Raw genomic sequence first — 24,101 nt, 5'->3', positions numbered from 1 at the left:
TTTATCTATTTCCATCTTTTCAGATTTTACTATGAAATGCAAATAATAATACACATATTTTATCATTCCATCATGCTTTTTTGAAATCCCATTGTTACAATTATGGCATCACTTTTGTAAATAAAGTTTGTAATAATTTAGGCTACACTTCCTTTTCAAGCATTTTCTTCAACTTTTTATATTCCGATATAATTTCCTGGTAGTGGAATTTCTCTGGCATATGATTAAACAAACGGACCAGGTTGAACCTTTCCACGCCAGGCTGACTGTAGTACATTGTCATCTGTTTCACTAAAATAAGGGCTTCATTTTTTGTCTGAAAGTAAAAACATCGAAACATCAATATTATATGATATAGCAATAACATTGGAAAAATAAAATCATCTTTTATAACAAATTTTAAAGACAAGAAAAATATCACGATTCTTTGTTGGAGCTAATTTTAAAAAGCTGTGACTGTCATAGATATGTGCTCTACTTGTAGAATATAACATATTCCACCTTTTAAGTGGCCGCGAGCTCACTAAAAATAAGCCTAATATTAATTTGTAGAGAGAAGTAAAAAAATTTTATTTTCAGTCTGCATTTAATAAAAATTCAATGTAAGTGAATTAGAGGCATTGAAAATGGAGAAGATAGTGCTTAGGAGTACATGGGCGAATATTTATCCCAGTAAGTTGTATATGGTATGTAATGATACAAGTAATAAACACAAAATAAAGTCAATGTAAGGATAAACAAAACATCTACAGAGATAATTCTGAAATATCTTATTTAAGAAAATTGTAAACCAACTTACCAGAATATCACTGTTATACTGACCGGCCCATCAGAACAACACCTGTTAAAATAACAATTTATACTGTTAAAATCATATGTTTATTATAGCAATCTAATTGATCTTTGTTTGTATTTTAATATCACATGGTACAATTGTGTATCAAACTTTTTTTTTATATTATACACTTTTTATGGTAACATTTTTTGGTTTTGAAAACAATATACATATACATCAGTTTAATAAGATTATTAACAACATAACATGCATTTTCTTCAATATTCAGACAAAGCTCATTCTGACATCAATCTGATTTACTCAAAAAGTATACTATCAATATATTTTTATTTCTGTTTGTATCAAACAAATTTACATTCTGACTTTGAATGTGAGTTTGTAATGTCATTATGTTGTACATTGTTTTTACAGAAAAATATGCCATTACACTCACAAAACATGACATAAAGAACTGCCCACAAGGGCAGATAACTCTGCAATATGGCAATACTATAATAGAAACTACAGATATATATCTCACCTTTGTCTTGTTTAAGTTCCTGGAAATGTGTGTGAGGGTGAGGCAGGATAATGCTTTGTCTTTCTGTGTCTGGAAATATAGAAAACATATACAACCTAGCGGTTCTTTCTCATTTTCTGTAGATGATGAGAAAGATTGCATTATCTTGTCATCAAATGTTCACTTCAACAAGGGCCCAATGGGCCCGAATCGCTCACATGCAATCTGGTAATAATGCATGGTTCATACTTAACAAATAGAGTAAAATAAGAATTTATATCATCCCTAAGCACATTAGAGGCACTTTTTGCCTCTTGGTTATAAAAAAAAAGAGGTTGTTTAAAGATTTTAGCCTATTTGACCCCTGTTACCGCATTGAATGAAGGTCAAGGTGATTTCTTTTGAACAAACTTGGTAGCCCTTGATCCCAGCATGCCACAGGCCCAATATCAGGTCCTATGCCTTTTGGTTTTTAAGAAGAAGTCTTTTAAAGATTTTAGCCTATTTGACCCCCTGTGAACTTGAATGAAGGTCAAGGTCATTCATTTGAACAAATTTTGGTAGCCCAAGATCCCAGCATGCCACAGGGCCACAATATCAGGTCCCTAAGCCTTTTGGTTGTCAAGAAGAAGTTATTTAAAAAAAAAAATAAAGCCTATTTGACCCCGATGTGACATTGAATCAAGGTCAAGGTCATTCATTTGAACAAACTTAGTAAGCCCTTTATCCCAGCATGCCACAATTATACAGTCTCTAGGTCTTGCGCCTCAGAAGAAGAAGTTGTTTAAAGATTTTAACCTATTTGACCCATCATGACGCCGAGTTGACGGAATGAAGGTCAAGGTCATTCCATTTTGAACAAACGCTTGGTAGCCCTTTTCATCCCAGCACATCACCAGGCCACATTTTCAGGTCTTTTGTCCTCTTGGTTATATAGAAGAAAGTCTGTTGATAGATTTTCACCTATTTGACCCCTGTGACCTTGAATGGAGGTCAAGGTCATTCATTTGAACAAAAACTTAGTAGCCCTTTATCCCCAGTATGCTGGAACACAGGCCTAATTTTATGTTCCTAGGCCTCTTGGTTATGAAGCAGAAGTCGAGGGCAATTAACAAGATATTTCAGCCTATTTGACCCCTGTGACCACTTGAATAAAGGTCGTGAAGGTCATGTGAATTAGAACAAACGTCTTAGATAGCCCTTCATATCCCAGCTGTAGTAAGGCCCAATTTCTAGTGTCTCATAAGTGACTACCTCTTGTATCCGCGGATCTCGACTGAGAAATCTGCTCTTAGATTTTCACCCTATTTGATCAGGTTTCCTAGTACCCTCTGAAATGGAGGATTCAAGTCATTCAATGCCGAGAACTTAGTACTTCTATCCCCAGTACGTATAAGAGGCCTAATTATGTTTACTGTTCCTCAGCTCTTGTTTATGACCTCGCCGAATCTTAACAAATATTTCAGCATTATTTGACACCCATGTGACCCATTGAATGAAGGTCCAAGGTCATTCATCTCCGGAACATACTACTAGGTAGCCCTTCATTCCCACGCAGGTCACAAGGACCGCTAATTTTTCAGGTCTACTTGGCACTCCTCTTGGTTTCTATAGTAAGATAAGGTCCCTGTTGTCAGTTTGATTTCACTTATTTGACCCCGGTGACCTTGATTGGAGTGGCTAAGGGTCTTCTCATTGTGAAAAATCCTTAAGTAGCCCTCTCTTTCCAGAGTGTGCTGTACACAGGACCGCCTATAATGTTATCGTGCCTAGGCCTCTTGGCTTATGATTTGGCAGAACAGTCACTCATTCTTAACAAGATATTCTGCACCTCATATTTGACCCCTTCCGTGACCTGGGATATGACGGTCAAGGTCATTCATTTGAACAATATTTGGTAGCTCTTCATCCCAAGCTCAGTGCTAGTAAGTCAAATTTCATGACACAAGGTGCTCCAAGTTTTTGGAGAAGAATAGTTGTTATAAATGGAAAAGTTGACGCCCGTACCTACCGGACCCCCCGGCGGCGACGCGACGACGCGGACATGGTACGCTAGGCACCGCTTGTTACCATAGCAATAAGCTCACTTGCCCTTTGGGCAGGTGAGAGCTATATTTCTATTATTGATTAAAGATGCTCGCGCACTGCTGAAAAGAATGGTCCTTTTTTTCTCTATCCAAAATCAACGAGCAGATGAATTAGTTACTTCAAGATAAAAATATAAACAAAGAGGCCCAGAGGGCCTGTATCGCCTCAACTGGTTTTTGTTATTTGCCAAGTAATGTTCCTGAATATATGGTAATTGTTTCCTTTTCTTGAAGAGAGAAATCTTGGATAGTTACCTCCTATTTCCCTCTATTTGGCCCCACGTACTGTTCTCCTCTATGGGGAGATTCAAATGCCAAAAAATGGTTACGAAGATCTGTTTACACCCATGGCTTATGTTTCTGTTGGCCATTTATTGGTTGACTATCCCATTGCTGCAACGATGTAGAGCAAGACTAGGAAATTTTTTTAGGGTTTTTCCTATATTTCCCTTATTGGGCCCCCACCCTCCTTCCTGCACCCGGGTACGTCTATTGCCAAAATTTGTTTTTAACCTATGTTTCTGTTCCCTTTCCCCCAAGGATCGGTTATAGGGCCATAATTTGGGACTCAATCAAGGCAAGAACTATAGGACATAATGGAGGCCAATTTATAGGATATTGTACCGGTATTAACCCCCATAGTGGGACCCTTGCCATCCGGCACTCGGGGCACACTGAATCAAGATGCCCATATTTTATTACAGTTCTCAGCATGTCTCCCCTTCCCCCAAGGCATTGTGGGGGTTTATGGCCAATCTATGCGTCTACAATCCGATTGAGACACTCTGGGACATGTTGATATTTATACGATTTACCTGCTACGTTACTACCCTATTGGGCACCAGCCCCGACTGCCCCCAAGGGAGGGCAGAGATCAATAATGATCATATTAACATTAGTTGCTGTTTCCTCTGTCCCTAAGGATATTTCTGGCCAAATTTTGGGATCTCTATCTATGACACAGAACTCTAGGACAAGTTACAAAGCGTATTTTTAGGAATTTACATATATTACCCGCCTTTTTCTGGGGCCGCGCTCCCTCCTGCCACACGCCCATAGGGGTCAGAAGCACAAAAATTTATTTCAAGTTCTCTGTTCCCCTTCCCCCAAGTGATGTATCCTGGGCCAAGTTTTTCGGTCTTACAAATCCTGGCTGAAACACTCTTGTGAACAAAAGTTGCACGTTCTTAGAGGACCAACTTTAACTCCTCTTATTATCCCCTTTTGGGCACCCCACCCGTCCTGCCACGACCGATCCCCCGAGGGGAGGGCGTACAGAGCCAATAATTCAAGGATTCTAGGTATGGTTCCCCTCGCTCCCCCACCATGGATCCTGTTTCTGATGGCCAAATTTTGGTTACAAATTCCATGCCTGAACTCCTATCTAGGAAAAGTAGCAGAGATTTATTGGATTTACCTCTATTACCACCTATTAGTGCCTGCCGTCATCCGCTGACCACAGTCGGGGTAAGAGGCCAATATTTTTGACAAGCTTCTGTCCCCCTCGTCACCCTCTCCAAGGTTGCGTTTCTGGCCACATTTGGTTACATCTCCATGCTAGAAACATCTTGGGATCATGTACCCGCGATTTATATTGGTACTTTACCTCTATTACTCCATATTGGGACCCCGCGCCCTTCCTGCCCACCTGGGGCGTCTCAGATGGCACATGAGCGCAAATTATTTTTATATCATGTTCTGTTCCCCGTTCCCCTCCAAGGAGTGTTTCTGGCCAACTAAATGGTGGGCTAAAAACTAGATTTGATCACGATCAAAACACGGGATTTCCACCTATGTATTGATATAAGTAATGATAAGATCTTTTTAATAATTTTTTAATCTGAATTTTGATTTGACTCTTTGGCCCCGCCTCTCAGGCACCTTTTGCTCTTCTATACAAAGATATTCCGAATAAACTTGTAGTACTTGAAGCCTTTTAGCAAACTACAGTTGTGTCATGGACGTGAGGTTGGGTTGGGGAACTCGCTCTACATGTCTTGAATCAAACACATATGTTTGGTTTCAACTCCACATTCATTCTCCTTTCTTATAAAGATCTTCGACCAATGGGGAATAACTCGTACAATTAGAGTAACGATTATCTCCCTTTGGCCACATAATGTAATCTCATCACATTCGTACAACTACATGATACACAACATCCAATGTACCAAAATAAAATTGCCGAAAGGACAATTGAAGTGTTATATCTCCGCCATTTTGAATCATATGACCTTGAAATTAGTCATTATATGTGTCTGAGAACATGCTCTTTCATATCCAATCTTCAGAACATTTTTATCGGAAATCTCATACAAATGGTAAAATTTACGTTAAAAATTAAACGCAATGACATATTCGGAGGGCAATATTTTCGCCATTTTCAAAATCCTGACTTTGAAATTAAAACCCTGTACAGATAATACGCCAAAGTCTATATTTACAAAACACTAACACCCTACATTAAATGATAAAGGCCCTACAAGCTCACAAATTACGGAAAAAAGTAAGGAAATGAACAAATTGCCATATTTGGAGAGCTATATTTCCGCCATTTTTCTATATAGCCCCTTGGAATTCATAAGTTTTGAAGATAAAAGTTTATAAAACACAGGTACGATAAATAAAGACTGTACTTTCAGGTTTAAAGGCGATGAAACATCTCTGGCAAGGACAAATAAAAACTAAAATTTCGATTTTTGATGTCCTATATCTCCGCCATTTTGAATCATATGACCTTGAATTGGTCATTTTACGTGCCGGAGAGCATGCTCTTTTATAGGCGCTCTTCAAAACATTTTTATATCAAAGTTCATTTTTGACCTTTGTTTGACCTCATTTGACCCCTTAGCGAACTCGTGACCTTGACATAATTTCTGATAACATATAATGAGAAAAAAACCTGAATTGTCGCGATCTACCTGAACGAAACGAAAGGCATAAATAAACAATGTTATAATATCCGTACCCTCCTTTCAAACAAAAATGGTATTTTTTATGCAATTTGTCATTATTTGGCTTGGACGCAGCTCTCAAATAAATGTTTGCATTATATTCTAATCAGGCTATTTCTGACATAATTATCAGTTTCAAGAACTCGTGTTTTGCGTACATAAATAATAAATATATGTTTAATACGTGTCTCAAGAAATCCAAATATTGAAGCAGTTGAGCGTTGTTTTGTTTTATACCCATAATCTAGGTTTACAAACATTGTATCGTTTGTATTAAGTGGGATTGAAAAAGTTTTACGCAGAAGAAACTACGATCAAATAAATACTGAAAGCATTTGGTTTTTTTAGAAATGTGGAGATGTTAACTGCAATTTTTCTGTCAAAGTTAATGTTATCTTTGTGCGTGCTTTCTCGAGAGTGTCGAGAGCTGATGAACATTACATTACCGGTTTATATTAAGAAAAAGTATCCTGTTTTCAAACATCGTGGTGGAGCACATTTATAGAATAATATTTTGTTTGTTTTTAATATACCAAGAAAATCCTTTCACACATAAGCCACCGTGTTGTAATAAGATTCTTTTATCTATAAAACGGTGGTACAAATGTTACACCAGAATGTACTGTAGAATAATTACATACTTGGTACATGATGAGAGGCGTGAAGTACACATCTTTCCCATTGAACTGTGAAAGGATAAACTCAAATCCATCCTGTCTTGGTAGAGGGTACACAAACTGAAAGGTAAACAATTTTGTCATGTTCCAAACTGAAAATAATCTGTATTACCGCACCTCGGACAGAAATGTCCCCAAATGATTGGCGGAGAGCCATCACGTGGTGACCCCCTAATACTTTATAGGGGGTCAGTAAATTTTATTATGGTACAATATGGCGGCTGTCGCCCTCGCTTCAAAATTTTAACACATTCCCTTCAACTAAATATACCATTTCTTTACCGTAAAAATATATTTTACTTATTATTTTCTATGTAAAATTCATTTAAAATCGTTTTAATTCTTCAAATAAAATGAGACGCATTTTTTAAATATGAGTTGCTTCCCCTACGCCAGTTTGAAAGTTGATGACGCGGTGAAAGTCAAACGTAAGAATCCAGCACGGTTCAGGTTTGATATCAGATTCTTGAGAAAACAAATAGGAAACAAAGATATAATGAAACAAATACATGGTCCTTGATGCGATAAATTCGTTATATAGTCAGTTACTGACCCCTTATAAAGGCATAGAGGGTCAGTAAGAAGTATAGGAGGCTCGGGCTACGCCCTTGCCCCCTATAAATCTTACTGACCCTCTATGCCTTTATAGGGGGTCAGTAACTGACTATATAACTAATAATGTACTACTTCATTTTACTCAAAGTCAAAAAATATCTTTATTTCAATATAAAAAGTTCTAAATACAAGATAATGATCAGTAATAAATGTTCAAGTAGCTACAAATAGAACTAGAACACTGACACGTCAGAAAGGGCCCCGCTATGTGTCTGACGTGCTTAAGTGGAAAAGTAGTATTTTGACAACAAATTTTTCCGTGTTAGCTATATGTTGCTAATAAATAATTAATGTCAACATTAATTGGGAAACCGATGATGGTACATTATTATAATTCTTTGGAAAAAGTCTTCCAAGTATTTAACTTGAATCCTGATTCCAAGCTAACATTACATTAAGAGCATACAATTAACTCAAATAAATTTGACCTTGACCTTTGACTTAGTAACCTTGGCCCATGACCTTACCTTTGGACAGTCAACTCCTTGTTTAATTCTGAACAACTTTGCATCATAATGTTATAACAAAATGTTTATCAGTTAAGAGCAACAACATTGTGATTTTTTTAAATGTTAAAATCCAAGATGGCCGATTTTTTAATTTAATTTCAGCCTGAAAAATTACCAAGCAGATCTAGGATGGATGGGGAATCATCATGTAAAATATGGGGAAAATACTCCACTCCCTTCCATCATTAATGTGCAAAAGAAAAAAACCGGACAGACGGACGGACGGACAACCTGATTACTATAGGGCACCCGCATCTCGATGCGGGGCCCTAATAACCATACAGGGACAATTTCTTTAGAAAATTTCAGCTCTGAAGTCAGCAGATGAAAACTCTAGTCTGATATTCACATGTAACAGTTTATAATGGGTTTGTTGATATTCTATGAGTTAATTCTAAACAAATCTAATCATTATGCCATATCTTTAAATGCAATGTGAAGTAAATTACATAAAACTGCTATCTGTAAATGGTATGTACTTACAACAGGACAGACTCTGGCTTTCTCCATTAGGTACTCATAATCTGACTCCTGTAAATAAATGTAAATTATAATAGATTATCATTAATGTAAAAACATCTCTCTTTTTATAGGTACTCCACCATTACAAGTGACAAGAATCGGGTGGAAACTGATAATCGATTAATCAGAATAATCGGACAACATTAACTGATCGAATTAAATTGGATATGAATAGCTTGTAATAACTCTATTTTTAACAGTCTTTTTAAAATCACTCTGTTACCTACTGATGATAAAAAAAACTTTTAACTGGGCCGTTTTCGTTTATTTGGAACAACCGGTTCAACCGTTTGTAAAAGTCATTATTTCAAGTATACATCCTGACAGACCTGCAGTTTATGATACAGGCCTGTGAGGGTTTTGTCAAAGCTCGTTTGAAAACAATATAAAATCACCAGGTCCGTCTTTAATTCATAAAGGAACAACAAGGTCCAACCAGTCAAACTGCAAAAATCGAAAATAGCCTTGCTTTTGGTCATATCAAAATTTAGCTTACGGTAACTGATGGAATGTCCTTAAGGTCTGAAGAAGGATAAATACAGATTGTTGTTTCCCAGGATGGTCATTGGTTGTCTAGGACATCAATAAATAATTAGCTTTTATTTATCACATGATAAGTGTAATTTTCATCTCTAATTTACAACAAAATATGTCATTGTATCTTCACTAAACTCTGATAATGTAAAGAATGGAGTTCTTAAGATTCTTATAAAATTTTGTAAAATATGTTTTATCAGAAATTATTTTATCTTGATTTTAATATTGTCAACCAGTAAATCTGTCAAACGATTTTTCAAGTTTCATAGTCTATAACCAGTAACCCTTCTTTTTTAGCTCACCTGGTCCGAAGAACCAAGGTGAGCTTATGCCATACTGTGGCGTCCGGTGTCCGTCAGTCAACAATCGACTTCTCCTCCATAACCACTGGTCGGCATTCAACAAAATTTGACTGGTAGCACACCTTATGGGTTACTGACTGAAAATTGTACAAATAATGGAGCTGACCCCCCAGGGGCCTGAGGGGCGGGGCCAAAAGTGGTCAATTTGGCCATTTCCATAAAAACGGCTGCTTCGCGTAATTCTCTGAAACTAAGCATGGGATAGCACCCATTATGCGATGGTAGCATCCTTATAGGGTGGGGATTCAAAATTATACAAAAGATGGGGCTGACCCCTTGGGGCCTGAGGGTCGGGGTCAAAAGGGGTCAATTTGGCTATTTCCATCTAAACAACTTCTTTTCTACAACTAAGCATGGGATAGCACTGATAATGCAATGGTAGCATCCTTATAGGTTGAGGATTCAAAATTGTACAAATGATGGGGCTGACCCCCCAGGGACCTAAGGGGTGGGGTCAAAAGGGGTCAATTTGGCTATTTCCATGTAAATGACTTTTTCTCTGTAATTAAGCATGGCATAATAACACTCATAATGCAATGGTAGCATCCGTATAGGGTGGATATTCAAAATTGTACAAATGATTGGGCTGACCCCTGGGGGCCTGAGGGTCGGGGTCAAAAGGGGAGAGCACTCATAATGCAATGGTAAAGATAGGGTATTCAAAATTGTACGAATGATGGGGCTGACCCCCGGGGGCCTGAGGGCGGGGCCAAAAGTGGTCAATTTGGCCATTTCCATAAAAACGGCTGCTTCTCTGAAACTAAGCATGGGATAGCACCCATTATGCGATGGTAGCATCCTTATAGGGTGGGGATTCAAAATTATACAAAAGATGGGGCTGACCCCTTGGGGCCTGAGGGTCGGGGTCAAAAGGGGTCAATTTGGCTATTTCCATCTAAACAACTTCTTTTCTACAACTAAGCATGGGATAGCACTGATAATGCAATGGTAGCATCCTTATAGGTTGAGGATTCAAAATTGTACAAATGATGGGGCTGACCCCCCAGGGACCTAAGGGGTGGGGTCAAAAGGGGTCAATTTGGCTATTTCCATATAAATGACTTTTTCTCTGTAATTAAGCATGGCATAATAACACTCATAATGCAATGGTAGCATCCGTATAGGGTGGATATTCAAAATTGTACAAATGATTGGGCTGACCCCTGGGGGCCTGAGGGTCGGGGTCAAAAGGGGAGAGCACTCATAATGCAATGGTAAAGATAGGGTATTCAAAATTGTACGAATGATGGGGCTGACCCCCGGGGGCCTGAGGGCGGGGTCAAAAGGGGTCAATTTGGCTATATCCATAAATGACTTTTTCTCTGCAACTATGCATGGCATTACACCCATAATGCAATTGTAGCATCCGTATAATGTAGGTTGGGGATTCAAAATTGTACAAATAATGAGGCTGACCCCTCATCAAAAGCCTTAGGGGCGGGATCAAAAGGTTTCAATTTGGCTATTTCCATATAAATGACTTCTTCTATGCAACTGAGCATTGGAGAGCAATCATAATACAATGGTAGAATCCGTGTAGGGTTGGGATTTAAAATTGTACAAATGATGAGGCTGACCCCACAGGGGCCTGAGGGTCGAGATCAAAAGGGGCCAATTTTGCTATTTCCATATAACTGATTTCTTTTCTGCAACTAAGCATGGGATAGCATCAATAATGCAATGGTAGCATACCTATAGGGTGTGGATTTAAAATTGTACAAATGATAGGACTGACCCCCCTGGAACCTTAGGTGCTGGACCAAAAAGGTTCATAATTAGGCTACTATTTTCATATAAATTACTTCCTCTTCGAAACTATGTATTGGATAGTATATTTGTATGGTATCTATAGCATCATTATATGGTTGGGATTCAAAATTAAACAAATCGTGGGGTAAATTTGTCTTTGTGATTTTTGAATCACTGATTACTAAGTTACAGAATTACTCAAAGAAAAAAAAAAGAAAAAACCAGGTGAGTGATACAGGCCCTCTGGGCCTCTTATCATAATCGATTGATTGTCTATTATAAACAATAATAGGTCCATCATTAACCATTAAATGAGGGATAAGAAACGGAAAATCTTACGCATGGTGGATGTTTTTAATTTTGATATAAGTGTAATCTATGGAAGTTATAAGGTAATGCTGAAGTCTGATTAAAAGGGATAGCATTAGTCTAAGTCAGTACAATAAATTGTATAAGTAAAAGATAAATCTTACCTTGACAACTCCAAAAACACAGTCTTTTGATACGTGGTACTCTTTCCAAATCTGTAATAAAAACAAAGTTTATAACCATCAGTTGTTTTGTTTCTTAACAGAAAACCAATTTCAAATTCCAGTATTTTTATTTTTTTCATAAAACATATTTATACAACTTGTATATACATGTCATGAGATTTAATCATAACATTGGGTAGTAACCATTGTAGATAATAAATATTAAATCATAGTTTAATACCACATACCGGTATATGCCTTCGTATAGACATGAAATATACAATCAATGGTGATAAAATATAATATTCAATAAAATATAATTGCTTGTCTTTGCCAGATATAAGACATGTCTTTTAATATAAAGGGGATATAATTATCGACATCTTTTACAATGCTACTTTAATCAGGAATCATATCATACAAACATTAGTGCATGAAATAATATTGTTTTATAATACCACTGTTTGCTTGCATCATAAAAATGGTCTTAGACCTGCATTTTATAAGGAAAATACTTCCAGACCATATATTAGATTATCATAAATGACAGGAATAAATACATACAAGTTCAATTTGTTCTGGGGTTTTGTCCTTCAGTAGATCAACCTTCATAATGTCATGTAAACTCTGTAAAAACAGGAGAGAATAAAATATTGCTAAATGATAATGCTTGTGTTATTAATAGTGAAATATTGAATTAGTGTAGAGCAGAATTTTTCTCTGTTTTTATTGTAGCATAATAATGTGCTTTATAGGAAACTAGAAATATGTCTGTTAGACATTAAGTGCTCGCTAAATACTTTCTTAAAATTCTTAATTGCCAGTACAATTATAATATGCATCTATATGGCCTTGCTCAGAGATATTCTGCAAGTACAAATACGTAACGTATTTAATAAATAATCTGTAGATATATACACAAAAGCCTATATGAAATATCATCCTTGGCAACAGGTGTATGTAGCACTAATGATCATGACCGCTCATTACCCTTGGGACTATTGCAAGGAAATGGTTTACGTCCTTGATGTATTATGATAAATATATACTTTCCTTTACTTCATCAGAACTTTAAATGTAAAATTACTTTGTACTTTGTTAGAACTTTGTTAAATGTGTTATTTGGTACAATGAAGTTTGTTTATACTTCTATTGATATTGATATGATAGGCTTGTGTCATTGTTCATAATAGTCGTCCGCTACAACACTCTGTAGTCTCTGTGAACATGGGGACTTACCTGTGTCATGCTTGAATGCCTTTGTTGGGTACATCAGATCTAAAGCTAATTACCTGGGTATATGACATCCAGACTGATATTGTATCATTTTTTTTATTCTGTTTCTCTTACGCAAGGCTGGGTAATTTTATAAATATTTTCTATGGTCACGGGTGCAATGTACACCTAGGAACTAGGATGATGTGAAATAAATTAAATACAAGAGGCCCAGAGGGCCTGTATCGCTCACCTGGTTTGTAATGCCAAGTAATGTTCTGAATACAATGTCATTGTTTCTTTTCTGAAGGAATTTGAATATTTACCTCTAATTCCCCTATTGGGCCCCACTCTTTCTGCTCCAGGGGGTCAAAGCAAAAATTTGTACGAACCCCAAGGATGTTTCTGGCCAAATTTGGTTACAATCCATGCAGAACTCTAGGACAAGTAGCCATTTTTAGGATTTACCTCTTTTTCCCCTATTTGACCCCGCCCCTCCTGCCCCTAGGGGGGTCAGAGCCAAAATTTATACAAGTTCTGTTCCCCTTCCCACAAGGATGTTTCTGGCCAAATTTGGTTTCAATCCATGCAGAACTCTAGGACAAGTAGCGATTTATAGGATTTATCTATTACCCCTATTGGGCCCCGCCCCTCCTGCCCCCTGTGGGTCTGAGCCTGCCCCCCGGGGGTCAGAGCAAAAATTTATACAAGTTCTGTTCCCCTTTCCCCAAGGATGTTTCTGGCCAAATTTGGTTACAATCCATGCAGAACTCTATGACTAGTAGCGATTTATAGGATTAACCTCTAATCTATTCCCCTATTAGGCCCCGCCCCTCCTGCCCCCGGGGGAGTCAGAGCCAAAATTTATACAAGTATTGTTCCTTTTCCCCCAAGGATGTTTCTGGCCAAATTTGGTGACAATCCATGCAGAACTCTAGGACAAGTAGCGATTTATAGGATTTACCTCTATTGCCCCCGCCCCTCCTGCCCCCGGGGGGGTCAGAGCCAAAATTTGCACAAGTTCTGTTCCCCTTCTCCCAAGGATGTTTCTGGCCAAATTTGGTTTCAATCCATGCAGAACTCTAGGACAAGTAGCGATTTATAGGATTTATCTATTACCCCTATTGGGCCCCGCCCCTCCTGCCCCCGGGGGGTCTGAGCCTGCCCCCCGGGGGTCAGAGCAAAAATTTATACAAGTTCTGTTCCCCTTTCCCCAAGGATGTTTCTGGCCAAATTTGGTTACAATCCATGCAGAACTCTATGACTAGTAGCGATTTATAGGATTAACCTCTAGTCTATTTCCCCTATTAGGCCCCGCCCCTCCTGCCCCCGGGGGGGGCCAGAGCCAAAATTTATACAAGTTCTGTTCCCCTTCTCCCAAGGATGTTTCTGGCCAAATTTGGTTACAATCCATGCAGAATTCTAAGACAAGTAGTGATTTATAGGATTTACCTCTATTTCCCCTAATAAGCCCCGCCCCTCCTGCCCCCGGGGGGTCAGAGCCAAAATTTATACAAGTTCTGTTCCCCTTCCGCCAAGAATGTTTCTGGTCAAATTTTGTTACAATCCATGCAGAACTCTATGACAAGTAGCGATTTATAGGATTTATCTCTATTTCCCCTATTGGGCCCCCGGCCCATCCTGCCCCCGGGGGGTCAGAGCCAAAATTTATACAAGTTCTGTTCCCCTTCCCCCAAGAATGTTTCTGGCCAAATTTGGTTACAATCCATGCAGAACTCTATGACAAGTAGCGATTTAAAGAAAATGTTGACGGACGGACGGCGGACGCCGCGCCATGACATAAGCTCACCGGCCCTTCCAGCCAAGGGAGCTAATAATCTTCTAAATAACGCTGTAAATGTCTTTGGCCAGAACTAACAGAAGTTTCAAAAGTCGATCAGATGCTTATATTGATACGCCACTTGAAGTTTACACAAAACAAATGTTTTGAGCACTGTCTCATGTCACTGTTGTTAATTTATAGTAGAACATTGCTGACAGGTATATCTTAGTATATGTTTTTAAAAGGTAAGTGTCAGCAGATGTTCACAGGCTCCATACCCGACAAGGATAACAATAGTGCCAGAGTATGCTCACACTAATAAAACCATAGTAACACTTTTCCCAATTTTTTAAACGCCCTGGGCGCTTATTAGGACAAATACGGTATTTGCTAAGTGATAATTGTGTGAAAGACAATATTAAAAGCCCATTACTAACCTTTGGTGGCCAAGTGCCTGGAATAGCCCCTGACCTGGGCTCACCGTTCTCATCTACAGGAGGAGGGGGAGCCAAGTCTTTCCTCAACTGTTCAAGCTCAATCTGCTTTGCTGCCTGTATTTCTTGTAACTTAGCATCAAACTCCTCAGGTGATTCACTACATTAACATATTTGAAATATAGTTTTACACATTTTTAAACAAGAGGCCCAGAGGGCCTGTATCGCTCACCTGGTTTGTAATGCAAAGTAATGTTCTGAATACAGGTTCATTATTTCTTTTCTGTAGGAATTTTAATATTTACCTCTAATTCCCCTATTGGGCCCCGTCACTCCTGCCCCCAGGGGGTCAAAGCCAAAATTTATACAAGTTCTGTTCCCCCTCCCCCAATGATGTTTGTGGCCAAATTTGGTTACAATCCATGCAGAACTCTAGGACAAGTAGCGATTTATAGGATTTACCTCTATTTCCCCTATTGAGCCCCACCCTCCTGCCCCCGGGGGGTAAAGCCAAAATTTATACAAGTTCTGTTTCCCTTCCTCCACTGATGCTTGTGGCCAAATTTGGTTACAATCCATGCAGAACTCTAAGACAAGTAGCGATTTAAAGGATTTACCTCTATTTCCCCTATTGAGCCCCGTCCCTCTTGCCCCCGGGGGGTCAGAGCCAAAATTTATACAAGTTCTGTTCCGCTTCCCACAATGATGTTTGTGGCCTAATTTGGTTACAATCCATGCAGAACTCTAGGACAAGTAGCGATTTAAAGGATTTACCTCTATTTCCTCTATTGGGCCCCACCTCTCCTGCCCCCGGGGTATCAGAGCCAAAATTTATACATGTTCTGTCCCCATTCCCTCAAGTATGTTCATGGTCAAATTTGGTTACAACCCATGCAGAACTCTAGGACAAGTACCGATTTATAGGATTTACCTATAATTCCCCTATTGGGCCCAACCCCTCCTGCCCCCTGGGACCAGAGCCAAAATTTATACTAACTCAGTTCTTATTCTCCCAAAGAAATTTCTGGCCAAATTTGGTTACATTCCATGCAGAACTCTATATGACTAGTAGTGATTTAAAGGATTTACCTCTATTTCCCCTATTGGGCCACACACCCCTCCAGCCCCTGGGGGGGGGGAAGGGGGGGGGGGCAGAGCCAAAATTTATACAAGTTCTGTTCCTCTTCCCCCAAGGATGTTTGTGGCCAAATTTGGTTACAGTCCATGTAGAACTCTATGACTAGTAGTGATTTAAAGGATTTACCTCTATTTCCCCTATTGGGCCCCGCCCCTCCTGCCCCCGGGGGGTCAGAGCCAAAATTTATACAAGTTCTGTTCCCCTTCCCCAAAGGACATTTGTGGCCAAATTTGGTTACAATTCATGTATAACTCTATGACTAGTAGCGATTTAAAGGATTTACCTCTATTACCCCTATTGGGCCCCACCCCTCCTGCCCCCCGGGACCAGAGCCAAAATTTATACAAGTTCTGTTCCCCTTTCCGCAAGGACTTTTGTGGCCAAATTTGGTTACATTCCATTCAGAACTCTATGACTATATGACTAGTAGTGATTTAAAGGATTTACCTCTATTTCCCCTATTGGGCCCCACCCCTCCAGCCCCTGGGGGGGGGGGGGGGGGGTCAGAGCCAAAATTTATACAAGTTCTGTTCCCCCTCCCCCAATGATGTTTGTGGCCAAATTTGGTTACAATCCATGCAGAACTCTAGGACAAGTAGCGATTTAAAGGATTTACCTCTATTTCCCCTATTGGGCCCCGCCCCTCCTGCCCCCGGGGGGTCAGAGCCAAAAATTTATACAAGTTCTGTTCCCCTTCCCCCAAGGATGTTTGTGGCCAAATTTGGTTACAATCCATGCAGAACTCTATGACTAGTAGTGATTTAAAGGAAATGTTGACGGACAGACAGACGCCGATGGACGCTGACGGACGACGGACGCCGCGCCATGACATAAGCTCACCGGCCCTTCGGGCCAGGTGAGCTAATAATAAAATCTTTAAAACATATAAAAACTATTAACAGGTTTTTAGAATCTGCTACTGCTGTGTACAACAAGTATCATTTGTAATCAGTAATTTGTCTTAAAATGCGATTACAAATATTACATTGCATTTAATTAATAACTGTAAAATTAAAGGAAAATTTAAATCATCATCTTTTTTCTCGAACTATTTATTGGTAATATTTTATTCTTAGAATATTTACATTTTCCATATTAAAATAGTAATGAAAACAAAAAATTATATTTACTGGTATATAAATATATATTTTGTACCTATAATTGTAAGATTACCTTTGCTTTTGCTTCAGTTTCTGCTTGTACTTTTCATAAAAGGCATTCTGTTCCAATTCCAGTGACTTAGCAGCTTGTTTTGGTACACTGTCACTACTGTACTGTTGCACCAAAGGTGTTCTGGGTAGTCCAGCAACATCAAGCATAGTCGGCCATCTAAAGCCACAGGACGGTGAACAAGTCAGTGAAGGAGTATTTTTATTTTTTGAAATAACACTGCTAGCTGTAGAGATGTAGCGATTTGGAAGACGTGCCCAGCAGGACAGACAGACACGTAACAAGTTAACCCGAGGCATTACTCTGGTGTCAATGCTGTAGTTCATCAGAGGCCAAACTTATACATGAAGATAATCGATAGGCAGATCTGCAAATAAATATATTACAAAATTATAAAAATTTGTTGTATAATGTACTGAATTTACATGAAGTCAGCACTTATTGTTGGAAATAAACTGACATGTAGAATACCAGTCTGCGACTTTAAGCACTAGTCCGATGCCAACGACTAGTAATATTATGGCCGGACTATATATATATAAGTGCTAAAAGTAATGAACTTGTCGAATTGGACTAAAGGCTTCCTGTCCAATTAAAACCGTTTTAAAATACTATGTCTGCAGTGGTCAATTGCATTTTCAACACATTTTGAGTGCATTCAGACTGTGCTTTGGTCATCATTAGTTTACGAATTTTTTCCCAAAGCACAGTCTGAATGCAAAACGTTTGTATAGTTATTTTGGACTAGTGTTTAAATAGCAAGACTAGTAAAATTTTGAGGTTTACTAGTCCAAAGGACTAGCAGTGAAAAAAGCTAATGTCACAGACTGAACTAGATGTTGGCATAATGACTGCAAGTGTGTGCGTGATAATGTAATGGGATTGGGCCAAAGTGTATTGTGATTGTCAGATCATGAGCTCGAGGTACAGTGGACTGTGATGGCTGGGAGCTAGACCACAGCGTATTGTGATGGGTATTAGGTATTGGCTACGATGCAGTGAGGACACTTTCACATGCTCTTTTATTGTTATGTATGACACTAAATACATGTAGTTATTAGACAAGGGAGATAACTCCTATAGCTTTATTATCAATACATCCTATAAAGGTCATATCATAAATTTAGGTTATAGAACTTTCTAGAATATTATCATGTATAAACAAATATGTTTGTAAACATGTTGATTATAAGTAGAGATCTAGAATGATCTATTTCCAGAAAGTTTTGTGTGTTTATTTGTTTACTGTTTTTAGTTAGATATTTCTAGAAGTAGAAGGTTCTCCAATATTCTTGAATTAGGGTTTAGCTATATATACACCAGCTGCCCACTTGTACGAAATAATCTGGTCGGACTGGAATCGGAATCTGATCGGATTTCAATGTTCAAAAATCTGCACGGATTAATATCTTCTCTTTACAGTATATCAAAATCTGATCATAATTTCCTGAATCCGATCGGGAAAACTATTTTCTGATCGGAAAACAGGGGCGTAATATTTAAATGAATAGAGTAAGATTTTCCATATATGGAAAATCCATGCAGAAAAAAATCCAGTTGTATTAAAATCTCAGCAGATAAAATCCGACTCAAAATTCCGACCAGAATTCAGAAAAAAAATCTGATCAGATTTTTCTAAAAACCCAATCGTATTTTGAATGTTATTCCGATTGGATTTTGGAAAAAAAATCTGATCAGATTTTCTGCAAACAATACAAAAACAATACAAATGAAACAAAAAACTAACAAGAAAGTTTGTAAGCAGGATTTTTTTATTCAATAATTATCTAATATAGAGGTTAAAAAAGTCAATTTAGTCATTTAACCATATTATGGCTTTTAGCTAATACATCTATAATATTTCAATGCCTCTTTATATATACACACATGTATATATAATTAAGTCCTTTAGATAATAAGACAATGGTTTTTTTTATTTGTCCATGATATTCTTGCTCCTCTTCGCATTGAAGATTTTTTCCTGGTACAACTGATCCTTCCTTTCATTGATAGTTTAATTTGTTGAAGTAACAAGGTGTAACTATTCACTTTACATGATCTGAAATACAGAAAAAAAAAACCCATTCAATTTAGTAAAAAAAAAGTTATAAGTTGATCTTCTCTTATTAACATCCTAATCCTAATTTTACTTTTATATTAACATTATAGTTAAAGCTGCATCACCGCCATCAGTATTATAAATTCACTGAAATCCAATAAAATCACAGCTAGCTTTTAGGAAAACAAGCTGGACAAAAAGCATGCATTATTGTATATATGTATTGATTGACCTCTCTGACTGATGAGGTTTCAAACTATTTCTGCTCTGTACATGTATTTGACATATTTTAATAGTTTAAGTGGATGCAAGCTGTAAATTATAGCATAGTGATTCAATTTATGTTAAAACAATATACTGATGCTTCATAAATTCTAATTTTTGTGCTTTGTACTGATATGATCCAACAATATTGATCTCAAGAAGGATTTTACTGGCAATAATATTCAATATGACAATAGCATTCTCATAATTTAACTAAATATATGTCCCACAACTTGTGGGTATCACAATAATTACAGAGTATATAAACTCTCCAAATATTTCTATGAATTTAGAACTCACCAGTATGAATATTGCTCTCATGGCTGAAATCTTCATCTCCTTCTCATTAATACATCCATAAATGCTCTTCTGTTAATGTAGTTGCATATTACCTTTTACTGAACCATAGAATCCAAAATAGCACAAGATAGTTCCATTCCTAGAACACTTTTATAGTGATATATTCACACAAAATCACAGAGAAGAAAATAGTCTGCCTCCATCAACAGCATTCACTTTCAAAAGTGCTAGAATGTAGATTCCGGTCGGAAAAATTGGGGCACAAGAAAGGATTTTCATTCTAAGTGCCATAGTAATTAAAAAGTGATTTGTTTTTCATTTGACATATTTGGTTGAAAACAACTACATTACAGACATGTTTATATTATTCTGTAAACACAATTATCATATATTCCAGTAAATAGATTTAATAGATAAATCATACTTGTTTAGATATAAACCTATGCCCTTTGGTTGGCCCCATGAATTTTTATGACTCAGAATCCTATCCCTTGACCTCCCTAGTCCAGTGCCCAGCTGGGCCCATCTACATGATAAGAGATGTAGATCTCAGCAACATATTGGTTATACACACTGGCCTGGGATCTGGACTTAATTAGTATACATATATAATATCAAGACAGAAAAATTTAAAATTACCTAATTTACCTACCTGTTATGATAGCTATTAAATAAGTAAATAAGAAGAACTTAAAAAATGAATGCTTTAATTGGAATATGTATTTATTATAATACATGTATTGTGAAAATTGCCAGAGACTGATGGTACTGATGATCATAATAGTACAGGATATATTCTTGAACCTTGCAAAAAGACTACATTTCACCATACCAAATAGACTAGTTGCTATATGATGATATTACAGGTGTTTTATTTCAATATCTGCTGATAAAAAAATCTTAAATGAAACTAAAATTAAAAGAAGATAATTGTTTTTTATGAATATGTTAAAGTGTTAAGTGAATTTGTGGGATTATATATACTCAAAGCTTGAAAATCTTTGTCTGTTTAAAGTTAAAGTTTGGAATCTGTATGTCAGTGAAAACACTAAGTCAGAAAATCTGTGTCAGTGAAAACTCTAAGTCAGAAAATCTGACTCAGTCAATATTACAAAGTTTAGAAATCTGTGTCACAGTCGGAATATTTTTCCAATTCTCTAAAATCCAACTGGATATAGAATAGGATTTTACAGACTGGGATTTTTGCTTCTTAGAATCCGATCAGATATTGCACACAGAATCCGTGTCCGATCAGATTTTTGGTAAATTTTGAAGAATCCGATTGGATTCCAATCGGAATTTCTGTTTTTCCGATCAGAATCCGATTCTGAATTTCGTACAGGCAAGGCTAATGAGAACTGTAATGAGACCTGTAATTAGAGCTATTGTGACTTTATCTGTGGATTATTACAACACTTTGTGTGGATTTATTCATATTGCCTGGAACTTTACAAATCATCTGTGGACATTCATTATCCCCGTGGATTTGTGATTATTGTTAATTTGAAACCTGGAAGGATCAAGAATTATACCAGGACATTCGCATACAGATAAGTAACACTTTAAATCATCGTATTACTCTTGTACCACCACCAATTACTTTAGATATTGTAAACCATCTCTGTATAATATTGTATATATAATTAAATTGTGTTTTGAATTGAGCTGCTTGTTTCTCATTTTTGTTATTCTGGGTCATAACATTATGCGCTATACATGTGATGGGGAGGATTACAGTATAAACTTATAGGTCGGCAGTGTAATATGGGCTAAGCTGCACTATGATTGGGGATAGGGTAGAGTGGACTTTGATGCCGTTATGGGGACAGTGTGATGGGGGTGGGATGAGGTTACATTGTAAAGGGGGAGAAGCACTGCATGCTGATTGTAGAACAAATAATCAAACGCTGCCTCTACTCCGTTCCTGGCAGGGTATGAATTCCAACCCGTTGCCGCTAGTGTTGCAAGCCCTGATGTGATTCACATGCGCACTTTGAGACTGATGAAAATATATTTTTCGGGTAATATCATTATGTAACTGTATTGTTCTGACAACTATGATCAATATTCAATTCACAAACCTTTCGATTATAATGTTTCATCAACTATTAGTGGTAAAATCTGAGACAAACACAACACATGTATAATTTTGTTCAAATACGCCTCCATGTTTGATTTACCGGAAACCATGACGGAAATGAAACACTCATCAGGGCCGTTTTCATTTATTCGAAACAAGCGGTTCGACCGTTGGTTAAAGTAATTATTTCAAGTAAATATAAATCCTGACGGACCTGCGAGGGCTTTGTCAAGGCTCGTCTGAAAACATTATAAAATCACCAGGTCTGTCTTTAATTAATAAACGAACAACTAGGTCCAACCAGTCAAACCGTATACCGGTAATAGAAAACGGCCAAGGTAAAATATGTTTTAAGTTTTAAAAAGCCAACAAACTAAGAATTAACATGGGGAAACTGAACAAATGTAAGTATTACATAGAATTTAGCAAAAAAGAATTTTTAAAGATCATGTTTAAAACTTTGTGACATTAACCAGTATTAACCAGTATATTTCTTTCTTAGTGAAAAATTGTAGGTCATTCCATATATAATACTTGTTGCCATATATATTTGGAGCGCAAGACTTTCTAACGAGAAACATCATGGCGGCCAAGTGAGCCATGTCAGAGTTGTGAGCCATTCAAAAGTGCTTCAAAACTTAATTTAGACATGGAGGTGGGTCAATAAATAATCAATTTATGTTAAAAATGTTTGATATTGTTGGATTTATATATAATTAAAAAATTATATGACATACATGAATTGTAACATTTTCATTGCTGGATGTTTTGCAACACTACAGTCAATGGGATGGAATCATAGCTCTGACAACGACCATCTGTCAGAAATCTTCCGTCTGTCGTTCAGAGCTACGTCATCGCAGCTATGCTGATTGGAGTACATGCAATATGTACTGAGGGGGCACATTAATTAAGCTTACACTGCAAAGGTTTAAGTAGAGGCAAATATATCTTTATCCCTACTTTATGTTCATATTGTAAGAGCGCAGCTCTCTGCGCGGCGGAAGACCGCATAGAGCGAAGCTCTATACAAACTATAACACGTGTGTGAGCATTTAGATTCCAATACATTTCAGTACCCCTTGGACTTTGAAATTGTGTCCCTCGGGAAAACTCTTGCGCTTCCATGTAGGCAGCCATGTTCTGATTCTTGTTATCAGCACAACAAGATTTGAAATTTCTGTACTAGACTAAATGTGTTATCGGTATACGCTTTAAAATTACTGTAGGTAGTTTTAATTTACACATATACAAGGACAAGGCAATAAATGTACGGGTCTAAAATATACCGTGTATGCTCTCAAGCGCACGGCACCGTCAGCAGTGATGTCACAAAACCTGACGCCATATATGACGGCACAGATTCGCGCGTATATTTTTGATAGCATGGCATATTGGCAAATTTTCTCTGCATCTGATAAAAACAAGATTGAAATATATTGAACTATTCCATTTGGATTACTTTGAATTCTTTCTAACTATCGATAGCATGTGCTTGTCAATGAAATTGATTTTATTGTTCATCTCGTAGAAAAAGATAGACAATATAAAGTTATGATGTAATAATCTTTTACATGTAGCTGCGCTCTTCTGAGGCTTTGCCTTAAATTCATATTACTTGGTCCTTTAGTATTTTTTTTTAAATGGCGCTGCATGCCAGAAAGTCTAGGTGCATTCTTACAGTGCAACACTTATTCAAATCGCAACAGCAAATATAACACTATCTACATGTAATGCATACACAACTTACAGATATTAGTTTGATGTGATACAGATCACAACCGAACTTCTCCGGTGGTATTCTGTCTGCTATGATCTGAAAGTGAAAAGCATGTACAGGAGCACGACGAGACAGCAAGCGTTTAAAGGACCATGACG

At 37.5% G+C, this 24,101-nt stretch overlaps 1 protein-coding gene across 1 annotated transcript; it reads right to left on the bottom strand.

Annotated features, from left to right (window-relative positions):
- On the bottom strand, positions 1-24,101 carry LOC138324685 (ATP synthase mitochondrial F1 complex assembly factor 1-like). Its single transcript, XM_069269724.1, is given in 12 exon segments — positions 1-316; positions 800-826; positions 828-841; positions 1,317-1,347; positions 1,350-1,385; positions 6,978-7,073; positions 8,621-8,668; positions 11,781-11,831; positions 12,345-12,407; positions 15,216-15,372; positions 17,524-17,887; positions 23,974-24,101. Coding segments are annotated over 11 exon segments (1,020 nt in total). The 5' UTR covers positions 17,847-17,887; positions 23,974-24,101; the 3' UTR covers positions 1-142.

This window comes from Argopecten irradians, chromosome 6 (assembly GCF_041381155.1).
Source record: "Argopecten irradians isolate NY chromosome 6, Ai_NY, whole genome shotgun sequence".
Lineage (NCBI taxonomy): Eukaryota > Metazoa > Mollusca > Bivalvia > Pectinida > Pectinidae > Argopecten > Argopecten irradians.
The sequence above is the reverse complement of the archived record's forward strand: the minus strand, read 5'-3'. Positions and strand labels throughout refer to the sequence as shown.